At 42.0% G+C, this 13,581-nt stretch overlaps 1 protein-coding gene across 1 annotated transcript in view; it reads left to right on the top strand.

Moving 5' to 3' along the window:
• The first annotated feature begins 587 nt into the window (after positions 1-587).
• Positions 588-13,581, top strand: part of rims2a (regulating synaptic membrane exocytosis 2a) — a 155,735-nt gene continuing 142,741 nt past the window's right edge. The window contains exons 1-2 of the mRNA XM_086310518.1: positions 588-852; positions 1,400-1,594. Coding sequence (XP_086166644.1) covers positions 1,416-1,594 — 179 coding nt within the window. The 5' untranslated portion in view covers positions 588-852; positions 1,400-1,415. The remainder of the gene's footprint in view (positions 853-1,399; positions 1,595-13,581) is intronic.

Genomic DNA, 13,581 nt, shown 5'->3' with positions numbered 1-13,581 from the left:
ACTTTTATTCGAAATGGCTCACGTCACAAAACACTTGAAACGAACTCCTTTAAATCCCTAAAGGTGTCTATTTAGCATACATGGAACCAGCAGCTATAATGTTGATATTAATATTCCTGTTTCCACTGTGCAGTGCACCAGCCTTGTGTAGCCGCTCTGCCTCAGTTTTCTTGCGCGTGTCCCTCAGAATCTCTCACGTGATCTGGCATCAAAGCCGGCGTGTGCCGCAAATGGTGCATGAAAGCGGAACCGCCGCTGCCACACCTGCAGCGGTTACGATCATCGTCGCAGGTCATTTTCCCCATTCACCTTCCCACTTTACACCCCCACCCACACTCTCACGGCGCTCATCATCTGGTTATGAAATATGCATGATGATGCTCATCCCGTTTCCAGCGGTGCTCCAGCTGCGCGCCGCTCTTCCACTCCGCGTTTTAGCGGCCGCTGTCAGCCTGCTGTCAATGAACATCCAGCGCGTCCTCTCGGCTTTATTCTTCTACGTGTTTCCATTGCTCCGCCTCTTCTTCCACCTCTCTCTCTCACACACACACACACACACACACACACACACACACACACACACTCTCTCTTTCTCTCTCTCACACACACACACTCATACACAGTACTCCCCCCCTCTCTCATTGCATCCATTTTTGTGCATTAAAGAAATCTCCAAGAATTACTAACCTGGAGGAAGGCGAGCTAAGCAGAGTGACGGAGGAGGGTTAAGGACCCCAGAGGCAGACAAATAAGGACGGACCGGGCATCTTTTATTCCAACATGCGAGTGAAACCCCTCTAAGGGATGGCAACGATGGGTTAGACAGGATTTAACATGACTGCAAAATAAAAGGCAAGAGCTGTCATTCTTTTTCTTTTTTTCTTCTTCCTAAACCTGTTTATTTTTCTACTTTTTTAATCCCTGGATGGATGGAAGCTTGTGGTTGGAATACCTGAAGGTTGTAGCCTACAGCCTGTGCACTCTTGTTTCTTTTAAGGGCATCTGCTTCTTTCTAATCTTTAACTCGCTCTCAAATGCTGGCGTGTAAAATTGGCTTGAATATTCCCAGCTCGGTCAGCTGCAGCGTATTTGATAAGTTCACCGCGAGCATTGCACTAGCTGGGGATGAAGCCTGTAGTTCCTATTTTGACGCCTATTCGCACAGCACGCTGTAATAATAATAATAATGATAACAACAGTAATAATAATAATAATGATAATAATGTTCATGATACCGCTAACCAAGATGTCATGCTGTCGGTAAGCCGCGGTGCCTTCTGCAAACCACACCAAACCAAACCGAACATTTAGCGGCTTTAACACTAAGAAAAGAACGGTAAATAAATAAATAATAGCGGCCACGATGCTGCTGGTTGACGGTGACTTTCTCGTTTTTTAGCCACTGTGTGTAAAAGATGTCTGCTCCACACGGGCCCCGGGGCGGCCCTGGCCCTGCTGCTGCTACTCCCTCAGCGGCCGGCGCCATGCCGGAGATGCCGGACCTCAGCCACCTCACCGAGGAGGAGAGGAAGATCATCCTCGGCGTCATGGACCGACAGAAGAAGGAGGAAGCGAAGGAGCAGTCTATGCTAAAGTAAGCGGAGAGAAAGAGAGGGTGTTAACAGGCGGTGTCGGTGCTGTTTGGTGAATAAACCTTGTGTGTTGGTGGATTGTCATTAGACACAGCGTGTGTACATATCTCTGAGATACTGGTGGCCGTGTTGACTCTTGACTTCCAAGCTAGAACTTTTTGCTGTCGACCACTAGCGGATAGTAGGCTACCGGAGTGATTATTACAAGGTCCCCTTTGCCTGGCTGACGCTTCTTGACTCCCCCCCTTTTAGAGCCTTTCCTATATTATTCTACCAGCTTGGCATCAGTGCTGTAGTGCAACATGAATTTCAGGCGCTTTCCTACCACTTTGTTGTGGCTGTGGCTATAGCTGTAATGGGTTGGGTTTTAGCAGCGGCGCCCGCCATTTTCACGTAAAAAGCACGCCAAATAGCTTAACCTTTCCCCACGAACGTCATCGAGATTACACAATATGACACTGGAAAGATCATTTAAGGTGTCCTTTGTGGCAATGGCGCACGCTGGTGTGTGTGTGTGTGTGTGTGTGTGTGTGTGTGATTTCAACGTTAAAGTACCCCCCCTCCCGCTCCTCTTGTGTACAGATGTCGCTCGGAGCTGTTTCAGCACCACGGCGCTGTCCACTGTAGGGTTTTAGCTTTTTTTTTTCTTTTTTTTTTTTAAGGTGGACCGGAGTATTTCCGCCATCATGGCTCTAAAACTATCACCGCCTGAGCCATAAATCTCGTTTATGGTGGGATATTACCCCCACTCGTCTTGACCTGTTATAAAGAAACACACTCTACTGATGGACTGTTAATTAAAAAAATGGCTTTGAACCCGTTTGGATTTTTAAGAGAGAGGGTTATAAATGTGGGCCTTAAATGTTTCCATCCTGTTGATTTTCTTGGGGTTTATCTTTTTCTTCAATGAAGAGCTGCACACACTTTTGGTGCTGCATGGTTTTTACTATTGTATTAGAATGCAGCATAAATATCCGATTGCAGTTTAGGTGTCAAATGTTTTTTTGTTTTGTTTTGTTTTGGGGTGGGTTGTGCCTGAGAGCTGCAGCAGGCTGACTGGTGTTCCATCCATCCTCTCAGCAGGTGCCAGTGACTTCAGTGTGAGGGATGTGTGGCACTATCACTGGGAGCTCTTTAGAAGGATTAGAGCTATTGTTTTTTCCCATCAAAGGGTAAATATTTGCAACATTCCTAATGGAGAGAAAGTTGTGCAATCCCTGCCCAGTGCTGCTGCATGATGAACATGACTCATGTACTCCAAGACACGGCTACCTCAGCCGCTGCGGTGCGTGCTGGGTGATTCATCCAGGCTTTTTCTGCCTTTCCTCCCCTTTCACTGTCTCCCCTCATCCTCCCTTACTCCCCAACAGCGGCATGTTTTTCCTATTTCTCTTTCTCCGGAGGTAAAGGGAGATTGTCAGCTTTAGTCACTCTTAGTCTGACAGTGATGTCAAAGCCTTGTCATGACTGAGCATGGGCAGAAGAGGCTGTTCTTTGCGACAGGCGTGACTGGCTGTCTCACCATAATGTTGGGTAACTTGATGCACGCCACACAGGCTGAATGGACACCAGATGTTGGGAGGTCAAAGAGGCCTTTGTTTGAGTCGCTTTGCATAAGAAGCACTCTGTGTTTTCTTTTTGGTTTTCCCCTTTCATGCCTTGGTTACTGTGTGTTTGTGTGTGTGTGTGTGTGTGTGTGTGTGTGTGTGTGTGTGTGTGTGTGTGTGTGTGTGTGTGTGTGCAGGTGGGGGGGGGGGGGGAGTTACATCATGTACTGAATTACATGTGGCAAAAGAGGTGGATTTTACACTGAAGGGTGGCTGGCACTGTTTTGCTATCTATTGAGACTCTGATTTGACCGTCTGACTCCTCTGTGGCCTGATAGTAAAGTTTCCTTTCGTGCAACAGGATATTGGCTCAGTTTTAGAATGCCTCTCTATACATATGTGGTGACTCATCCTGATTCATCAAAACAGTAGATCCCCACTTTCTTTACCTATGAATCACACAAGCAGAACATATCCCGGAGTAGCATTAATATGCTCAGCCCTGGCGTAGGTACAACCGCAGCGGATTAACTTGTCATTGGATGGTTCGTAGCATTTCCAGCAGTGTTGGAAACAAACACCTCCACACCGCAACAACATCTAGCCCTGCCTGTGTGGTTCACGCATTTCTGCTGTTGCAGTCCTGGTCTGATCCCACAGCAGCTCTGATAGCTTTTCTGGAAAGTGGCAGCTTGAACATTGAAGTGTGTAATATTACAGAGGGAATCCTGCGAGGATGGAGGGATGGATAGAAGAGAGAAAGAGAGAGAAGCCTCCAGCTGCAGGGCCTGCCAACTTGCTGTCATCTCACTGGAGGTGCCACGGTGTGTGCGTGTGCTGAAAATGTGCTGCCCCAGTGAAAAGTGTATAAGGCAGCGGCATACGTATCTGTAGCTTATTTTCTTTCCCCAGAGGCTCATCAAAGTTGTAGCCTTTAAATTATATTTCAGTGCATAATTCTAACATGTCTACCTATAAAAGACAATTAAGCATATCTCCAGGGCCATTTGTTCCATTATGGAGAATCCTCTGGAGCTATCAACTATCCTAGCTTTCCATGGTTCAGTGAGCCCCTGAGCAGTACAGTAATGATGGCTATGGGACCCCCACTCATGTAGACACTCTGTTTCTTACAGCAAGGTATCAGCTGCCTATGATGGGTTACCCACAGAATGCCTGTAGCTCCACTTCTTTTTTCTCCCTCTTTTCTAGTCCTCTAGGCCTGCATGCTAGAGTGTGGGAAGAATAACTGTTTGAATAACTTCAGTGGCACAAGTCTCACCCCACCTACCTATCAGTGACATCAGCAAGCGCTGTCCTATTTAATTGTCTGTTCACTTTAAACACCACATAAGTAGCATCCCAGTAAATATGCCACTTTGTCCTCTTCTTTGCGACCGTGTTCACCCCGTGGATCAGGGGGTACTGTGCCATTTGTTCAGGGATCGCCTTTGACAGTGCTAATTATACTGTCTGCCTTGAAGGAGGGACTCCCACTGAGATGCAGCTATTCCGGGGCTGTGAGGTGTCTGCTGCTCTGCCATCTATTTGGGCTCCCCCCCTGAATTTAATCGCACACAACAAAGTATGACCTATTTTCTGTATTTGGGAATACCTTTTTTTCTATATTAAGGTTATTTTTTTTATTTTCATTTTATCTAAAAAGACCCCCACACTAGAAATTTAAGCATCATGTATCATAGCATAAATATAATCACTAAAGCTTTTAGTGTTTTTATGTAAACATGGAATGCAACAATTCCAAGCAGAAAGAAAATCATATGTGAAAACAATGTCAGTGAATTTGCTGTGAAATAAAAAAACAAAATAAGCCACCATTGTAATATTGCACTTTCATTAACTCACAAGACTAGTATTGTAAGAAAAGGATATCCAAAAATGCAGGGGTATCCTAACTGTTAGCCTCTAATGTGGGTTAAGATCTCAAACAACTGTATCCTACAGTTCCTCGAATGCAGCTTGATTGTATCCTTCTGCCATAAACCCACCATATACAATAAAAGGTCACTGATTTCAAGTCCTCAGTTTGTAATGTTGATTTTCCATTTCTAGTCTCAAAACCCAAGCAGGGTAATCCTAATGACATCATCACAGACGCTGGAAAACTCTCTCCAGAGACAAAGAGCACATTACACACATTACTTTCACAGGCTGACTACAGCCCTCCGTGATGGGTAAACTGTTCATCAGTTCCTTTTCACTTCTCTTTACGACGAGTCGCCTAAAAACACAGATTACACTTCTGGTTAGCATGCCTGTCAACAGCTATGATGGCTGGTGTTCCACATGAAGCGCATTGGCCTAAAATTAGCTTTGATTGATCACGTCCCATTTTCCGTTAACTCTTCCCTTGCTCTTACCTCCCCTACCCCTGACATACATGCACACTCAAAAACTTCCGCCCCCTACCCCTACCCCAGCCCTGGATCCTGGTCATTTATCTGATTGTGCCAGAGAGCTCAACATACCAGCTGGGGTCAGAGTTACTCAGAGGCCCTGTGTCCCTGGAGGCTATAGGATCTCAGGCCTCCTGAGGCTGCAGCAGTTGTGGAGTACTGTACTCACACACATCATACAGAGGTCTAAGCCTCTAAAATTCTTGTTCTACTCTACAACTTAATACTTTTTCATTGAACAAATAATACCACGTGCTAGATTATGTTGGCAGCAGTAGTGATCTGAATCCAAGCAAAATATTAAAGCTTGTAATGTCTGCGAAACAAAATTTAAATGTAGAACAGAATCTTGCAAAAATATACGAGGGGAGAAAATGACAGCTATCATATTATAGGATGAGAAAAAGCCAGTAATGTAAACTGTAAATCTGTATCTATGTAATGTTGATGGTAAATTAATGAATTTCAATAAAGCAAATTTCAATTTGACAAATTTAAAAAAAAAAAAAGAGTCGTATTATTGTGAAATAAGATGAGGCAATGCTGATAAGCTTCCCACTGGACAGTTTACAGTACACTCCCTCTCTGTTTCTCTCTCTCTCTCTGTCTCTCTAGTCCCCCTTAGCTCACTCACCCATGCTTACTCGCCTTCCCATGCAGAGAGCAGATTCTGTCATGAGTCTCCCATCCCCCATCGCTTTTCCCCAAGGGAAAAAATAGAGAGAGAAAGTGGAAGAGAAGATGTCTTGACTCTGCAAAGCAGAGCACACGCCAAATGAATACATCATCATGCTAATTAAAGTATCTGTGTGTTTTGGTTATGGACAGTTGGTATATTTTAAGTAGTTTGGCTCAGTTTGATCTAATGTGACATGATTTACTGTATATAATACACTTTAAAACAATATGTTTACAAGCAGAGATGGGCAGTAACACGTTACTTGTAACGCGTTACTGTAATCTGACTACTTTTTTCAGGTAACGAGTAAAGTAAGGGATTACTATTGCAAAAACGGTAATTAGATTACCGTTACTTTCCCGTAGGAACGCTGCGTTACTGCGTTACTAAAATCGTGATCGTTTTGCAAGAATGTCTCATGACAGTGACGTAAGCGAGTGCGACGTTCGTGACAACAGCTGTGTGCGGATCAACGGTGCATCATATATTGAGTACGGGAGAGAGTATGAGCGTGCAGCGTTTAAAGCGTGGAAGTACTGACCTTACTTTGAGTTTGATTCCATAAAAAGTGACAAAAACATTAGCGTCCATGGTGCGTGGGAAGAAAACTTCTTTTTACAGCGAAAAAAACCCTAAACTTCCAAGCAAGCACCGAGTGCGCAACAACGTAATGGGAAACTCACAGAGAAACTCGCAGATTCTTCCACTGACCGCTGCAGCACACCTGCACCAGGGTAAACCTCCGCCTACCCTACTCCTGCTTTACAGGTGAAAATAGAGCAACAGGACCGCTAGTCTTTGATGTTATTTATTTCCTGCTGTGTTTTACTTGCATCTACAGTATTTGAAAGAGTGAGGGTAAACACACACAAAAATTATATTATATGCGTTGTAACGCGTTACTGCCCATCTCTGGCTGGAATGTGCAGAAAATAAGTTTAAATGGTGAACAAATTTCTTCCAGTCAGAGAATGTTGCATATAATTTAATTTTAGCTTGATGCACAAAGTTAAAAGGTTAAAACTAATAAAACAAGTTTTAAAAAGAGACTTTTCCATTTGATTACATTTTGTATGATGGATTATGTAGAAAAAGTAGAATTGGGCTGAAAGATCTATCACTTTATCACCTATTCAGGTTGTAAATCGTGTTTTTAAAAAGTAACTAAGTAACTAAGTAATTACTTACTTTTGAAAATAAGTAATCAGTAAAGTAACGGGATTACTTTTTTGGGGAGGTAATCAGTAATTAGTTACTGATTACTTTTTTCAAGTAACTTGACCAACACTGTTTACAAGTACTTACAAGTAGCTTGTAAGCCACTACAAGTGGGTGTAAAGCCATATATCTTCCTTATATAAAAAGATTTATCACAATGTTAATGAACATTTCACTGATACATATTAGCTTTGACACAATATTAGCCACTGATGTCTGTAAATGCTTTGTTTTTTGTTTTTTTTCGTCCTCTTCAAACGGCCCAGTACCAGCTTTCATTTTGAATATGCTCCCAGGATCTAAGAAATATACCTTTAAACATGACATGTGGAGTAATTTTAGTTGGTTAGACCATTCCCTGCTTGTTTACCTGTATTTTACATGATTTCAAATACCTTAAGTCACATGGGATGGTGATATTACACCTAAAAAAAATTCCAATGCGTGGAATGTTCCATTCTTCCGCCTTGGGTAAGACTGGAATATTCCACTGCTGTTGGACAGCACAAATGGAAGATTCCTGTTGGTGGAACACAACGACAAAAGAGCCACTGTTTCCATGAAGTCTCTCTAACCCTAACAAAGGCTTGTATGCCAAAATGTGGCATCCAGTACAGGCATTGTATTATTGTAAAAATTATTGTATTATTATAAAGAAAATGCCTCAGACTACTTCTAAGCTTAGTTTATTGTTGTTAGCTCAGTTTCGGTTTACATGAAGTATAGATAAACATATCATGTTTTTAGCTGCTAAATTCCTTATTAAATTTGCCAATATGTGGCTAAATATCTCTGCAACCAGCATAATTCATGAAAGCCCTTAGACTGAATGCCACAAAACCGAGAAAGTGAGCTGATTTACAGTTCTCTGTAAATATAAGCCACATCCTTCACATTCAGTACATATTATACTATATGGACAAACGTACGGAGCCACACCTCTTCATCCTGAGGATGTTTTACCAGTCGGTGGTTGCAGGAGTACTGTTCTATGCTGTGGTGTGCTGGGGGAGCAGCACAGCAAGACTGGAAAAACTAATCAGGAAGGCTGGCTCTGTGGTCGGCATGAAGCTGGACAATCTGGTGACAGTGGCAGAGAAAAGGACACTAAAGAAACTGCTGGACATTATGGACATTATGCTGGGCATCCTCTGCACACGGTCGTAAATAATCAGAGGAGCCTATTCAGCAACAGGTTGCTTCTCCCAAAGTCAAGAACCAACGGACTTAAAAACTCCTTTGTCCCGCACGCCATCAAACTGTTTAACTCCTCCTTGGAGGAGAGAGGGAGGGGAAACAGGGGGACAAAGCTGAGCTGTAGTGCTTTTTTTCCACTGTGCAATATTCACAATATTTTTTTTCTTATATTCGACTGTGCAATAATCACTGTGCAATAGACTCACTCAAATGTGCAATCCACTGGTATTCCTATTTATCCATATTATATATTCTGTATTTATATATATGTATATGTGTATATATGTTTTTATATATATATTTATGTTTATATCCTTGCTCTCATTCCCCTTTATTGCATCTGTAACATGCAACATCTGTCGGTGCTGTGCGACTGGAAACTGAATTTGCCGGAGGAACCCACCCGAGGGATTAATAAAGTTTCATCTAATCTAATCTCTGTAATCTATCTTGGAATTCAGTTCCATTGCCACACTGTATAAAATATAGCATTTAGCAATGTAGTCCAAAGCCATGAAGGCAGTTTGTGAACGTTCTCCATCCATCCTACCGTTTTCTACCACTTACCTGGGTACGGGTTGCAAGGGCCCCAGTCTAAGCGGAGAAGCCCAGACTTCCCTCACCCTGGCCACACCGATTTGTTCCCGAGGCAGTCGAGATATAATCTCACCAGCGAATCCTGGGTCTGTCCCAGAGCCACCTCAATTGGCTCTTTTCAATGTGGAATGAGCAGCGGCTCTAGAATGACTGAGCTTCTCACCCTGTCTCTAAAGCAGAGCCCATCCACCCATAGCCAAGCAGCTGCTGTAGTTGTAATGCATGCTTTTAGCCATAAAGTATGTTTTAACCTTTTTTTTCACAATACAAATAAGAGCAGAACATCTGGGCAATCAAATGTTGCTAAAACACAAATAAAACATTCACGTGTAGCTATTTTCAGTTCAGGATTAAAATACATCTGCCAGTTATTTATAGCACTGGGAGCATGTCTGCAGGATTAACTACAGATAAACAAACATGTCACCTGATGTAATAGTGTGTAATGGCTCATAATATTTTTTGGTCTGTAATGTAGATCTGCTGGTGGGATCATTTTAGTCGTGTTAACAGGGATTTAGTGTTTAAGAACTTTTTTGACAATGCCCTGTTGAGTCAATAACAGGGTTTGTAAAAGAAGAGAGAGCACACGTGATAGGCTAGAATGTGTTAGGGAAGCAGAAGAAAGGGCAGGGAGGAAAGGAAGTGAGCAGGGACTGGGGGGGGGGGGGGGGGTGAGAGGGGAAAGGGAGAAGAGAACATCACAAAGAAAATGAGAGGAGAGACATTGACGTCTGTGATGCTATCAGGTCCCGTTGCTGATATGACAGCCTCAGTCTTCATTGACAGAGCAATCAGCCTGCCATCTCCCATAGCCTGCTATTCTCCTGCGTGGCACAGCACAGCACTGGGCTCCATTGTCTCTTAAGGCTTTGTTCAAAATAACATCTGCATTTGTCAGCATTGGTTTTATACTTTCTGGGATCTTATCCCTCAAGCAAAGTTTGAAGGGATTTTCCTGCCCCTGGCTGTGCAATCTAAAATGCCCTTGGTGAAACACGACTACAGGAAAATGTTTTAATAGGTTGTTGGAACTAGTACAAGCAATGCATATTAAATTGTTGCTACCCCAGCAAATGATGATTCCTCTGTACTTATTATAATATTATATGTTAAATAATAGTTAAGCAAAGGCTCAAGCAACTTTCATGTCTTATTTAATTAACTGTGTTTAAAAATTTCATTTCTATGGGTCCGATCACAAGAAGTTAGGTGGGCAGATAGACATAGCTCTGTTGTATTGCAATTTTTATGTGACTGTGAGTCAGTGTGTCATTTTGTCTGTTAGAAAGTACTTGAAAGCGATCCTAGTGATCCTGGACTGAGCCAGAACAGAACCCAGCTACAGCTTCACTACTAGAACATCTGGCCTTTTGTTATGTAAGCTTCCCAGCATGCTGTGCAAGACTAGCCTGAATGAGAGCAACACAATGAAACAGAAATGCAGCTATAAATGAATAGTAGTGCGGTAAAACAAAGAAAACGGAGAAAAAGAGATAAATAATGAATGCAAAAAAGGAACATCAGCCAAATAAGAACAAAGAGAGCAGAATCATGAAAGGGAAAGGCACTGCGAAGCTGACACTTTATCACTTTTATTGCCCATCCCCCGTCCCCATCCACCATTATAAAGTCCGTTTTGGAAGAAGATATACAGCATCTGATCCTCTGAGGGAAGCCTAGCGTATCTGAAGAACATGTGTGCCTGCTATAGAATAGCTGGTAGCGTCAATGTTAAATGTATCTCTAAGGGTAAAGTGATGACACGCTTGAGATGAAGTTATCATAACAACAATCTTTGCTACTGATTTCTCAAAATATGAATCTAAGGCTGTGGCACAGGAATTGAGCACTTACAGCTGTTAAATATAGTTCAATGTTTGTACTGCTAACATCTATGTAGATGCTTTGTGAACAAGCAAGCAGGAGACAAACTGAAAGCAGGAGAGACAGTGACACCTGCATGGGAAAGTGAAGCCACTGAATGGCCAGTTACTAAAGGTGGAACGTGGCACCAGGTCATCTCCAGCTGACTGCGTTCAAAGAGTGAGAACCTTCATGCTGTTAGTTGGACTATTAATAGTGGGGACACTCAGCTTTCCGCAGTGACCGGCATGCAGCCAGGCATCCAAGAAACCCAGACAGCAAAGAAACAGAACCATCTCCAACAACCATAAAGACAAAGGAGCTTCTAACGAAGAATCATGTTAATTAACTGAGGAATTGATTAATTCATCTTCCTTCTTGACAAATAAGTGTCATTAACAGATCTGACACCCATCTAATAAAACCAAAGTGACTTATTTTCATCAGAAGTCTTGATAAAAATTTATCCTCACAGATAGTTCTGTCATAGTTCTCTCAGATTCAAAAACATACTTATTTGCTTTGATAGCTGAAAAATCTCAAATACACCAACAAAAATGCTAACATTTCTGCCTTACAGCCGTAATCAGTTTCATGCTCTGATGAAAGCTAAATGAAGGTTACCCATCATCTCTGGGTATACAATGCTGGAGTAACATGATTTTGGTTAGGGTACTCTTCAGAGACTAAATACTCATTCAATTGTTCTAATTCATAAGAAATAACAACAACTTCAGGAAGGAGTAAAATTATACTAGAAAAACTAAACTAGAAAAACTGAAATTTTACATATACCTAAGTGGGCTTACGGGTCGTTTGATATAGTTTTTAAAATTAAGCAGTTAAAAGTAGGCTAGTTTTATTCATGTCTGCTTCCACTTGCTATGCAAAGTCAAGCTAACTGTTAGCCTGACTTAGCGTCATACTAAGCAATATGGTATCAATGTTCCTCAAGCAACTCTTGACAAGTAAGGAAATAAGAGTATTTCCTGAAATCTTGAACAATGTTTTAATGATGATTTTGCTCTAAAAATATATGAATCCTTTTCTCCTGTAGCCAGGTCGTGTTGGTTGAAGCAGAGTAGATTAGGGTGACCAACCGTCCTCTTTTCCCCGGACATGTCCTGTTTTCACGTTCTGTCCGGGGCGTCTGGGGGGATTTTCGTGATTGATAAAAATGTCCGGGTTTTACTATATTCCGACAGAGGACCCATGTGTTTGAAGTCATCCCCGAACTGCTGCTTTGTGAGCGCTTGTTCTGCACTCGCAGACGGGACAGACAGCGCGCAGCAACACGCCTAATAATGTTTAAAAGATCCCAAAGCACAAGTCCATCTTTTCAGACAAACTGCAAAAGAAACTTCCCTCGTACCGATCCAGTACTGGTAATTTTTCTTATGCAGATGAGGCATTATTTATGTACCATTATTTAATTCCAGAAGCTTTCAAGTTATTTTTTTGCACTTGTTGACTTGTAAAAGCCTATATGGCATATTTTATTTCACAATTCATTAACCGCACAGAGGAGGTATCGTTTAAATATGTTAAATATGTTTCTTTAAGCAAGTTCTTCATGACTGAGCCAAGTGTCCTCTTTTTTGGAAATCAAAATACGGTCACCCTAGAGTAGATACCACAAAGCCCTTTTCCTTCCCTCCGTTCATTTAGTTACTTTCTCAGTGGCAGACTATGATCTCACCATGGTGAGTTGTGGCATACAGAAAGGTCCACACAAAGACCTCTGTGCTAAATAGCTAACTCAGTCACAAAGCTTAACTAACATCCAGTTATACAATAGCATTAGCTTCAGTGAATGTTGCTAAGGAGGCTAAAACTTAATCCAAAAGTTTTAGCTTCCTTAGCAACAAAAGTGTGATCTAAAACACTTGTCGAAGTGTTTTGGATCAAGTTAAACATGTAAGCTCACAGGTTAAATAAGGCCCTTTTTTGTTAAATGCACAGGCAAAATATGCTTGATTTTTATGAAGAAATACAAAAGAGACACACTGTTTTTGTCCTGGATGTTAAAATGAACCTGAACAGAAAAAAAGTAGCGGGTACAGACTTAAATTTCTAGATTTGGCTACTTTTTTTCTTGTTTTTTTCTCGTTTGTTTTTAATCACTATCAACTCAAGTTAATGTTGAAATGAAAAAAAAAACACCCACACAGTTAAATTGCTAATATCCAACCCCCGAGATGCTTGGTGTGTGAGCTAATGTATTTAGTAGCGGTAGTTTACACAGGCCGGTCTAATCTCTCTTTCTCCAACGTGATTGTGTGTCTCTCCACGTTATGCTCATTCAAGACTCAGCTAGTCAAAGCAGGTGCAAACTGGTGACTCAACCATGTGCGTGCAGCAGAGCCGGTCCTTCAAATATGCCTTTGTGTGGCAAAAAAACCCAAAAAAACCCAACCAAAAAACCTTATGGATCTAAGGTCCTTTAATACTGTGCCCAGAATACATTC

This window comes from Aulonocara sp. 'chitande type north' Nkhata Bay, linkage group LG11 (genome assembly GCF_057382095.1).
Source record: "Aulonocara sp. 'chitande type north' Nkhata Bay isolate Kocher_YH1m ecotype deep benthic linkage group LG11, A_spYH_male_GT1.1, whole genome shotgun sequence".
Lineage (NCBI taxonomy): Eukaryota > Metazoa > Chordata > Actinopteri > Cichliformes > Cichlidae > Aulonocara > Aulonocara sp. 'chitande type north' Nkhata Bay.
Note: the sequence above shows the minus strand (reverse complement) of the source record. Positions and strands in the feature narration are given on the sequence as shown.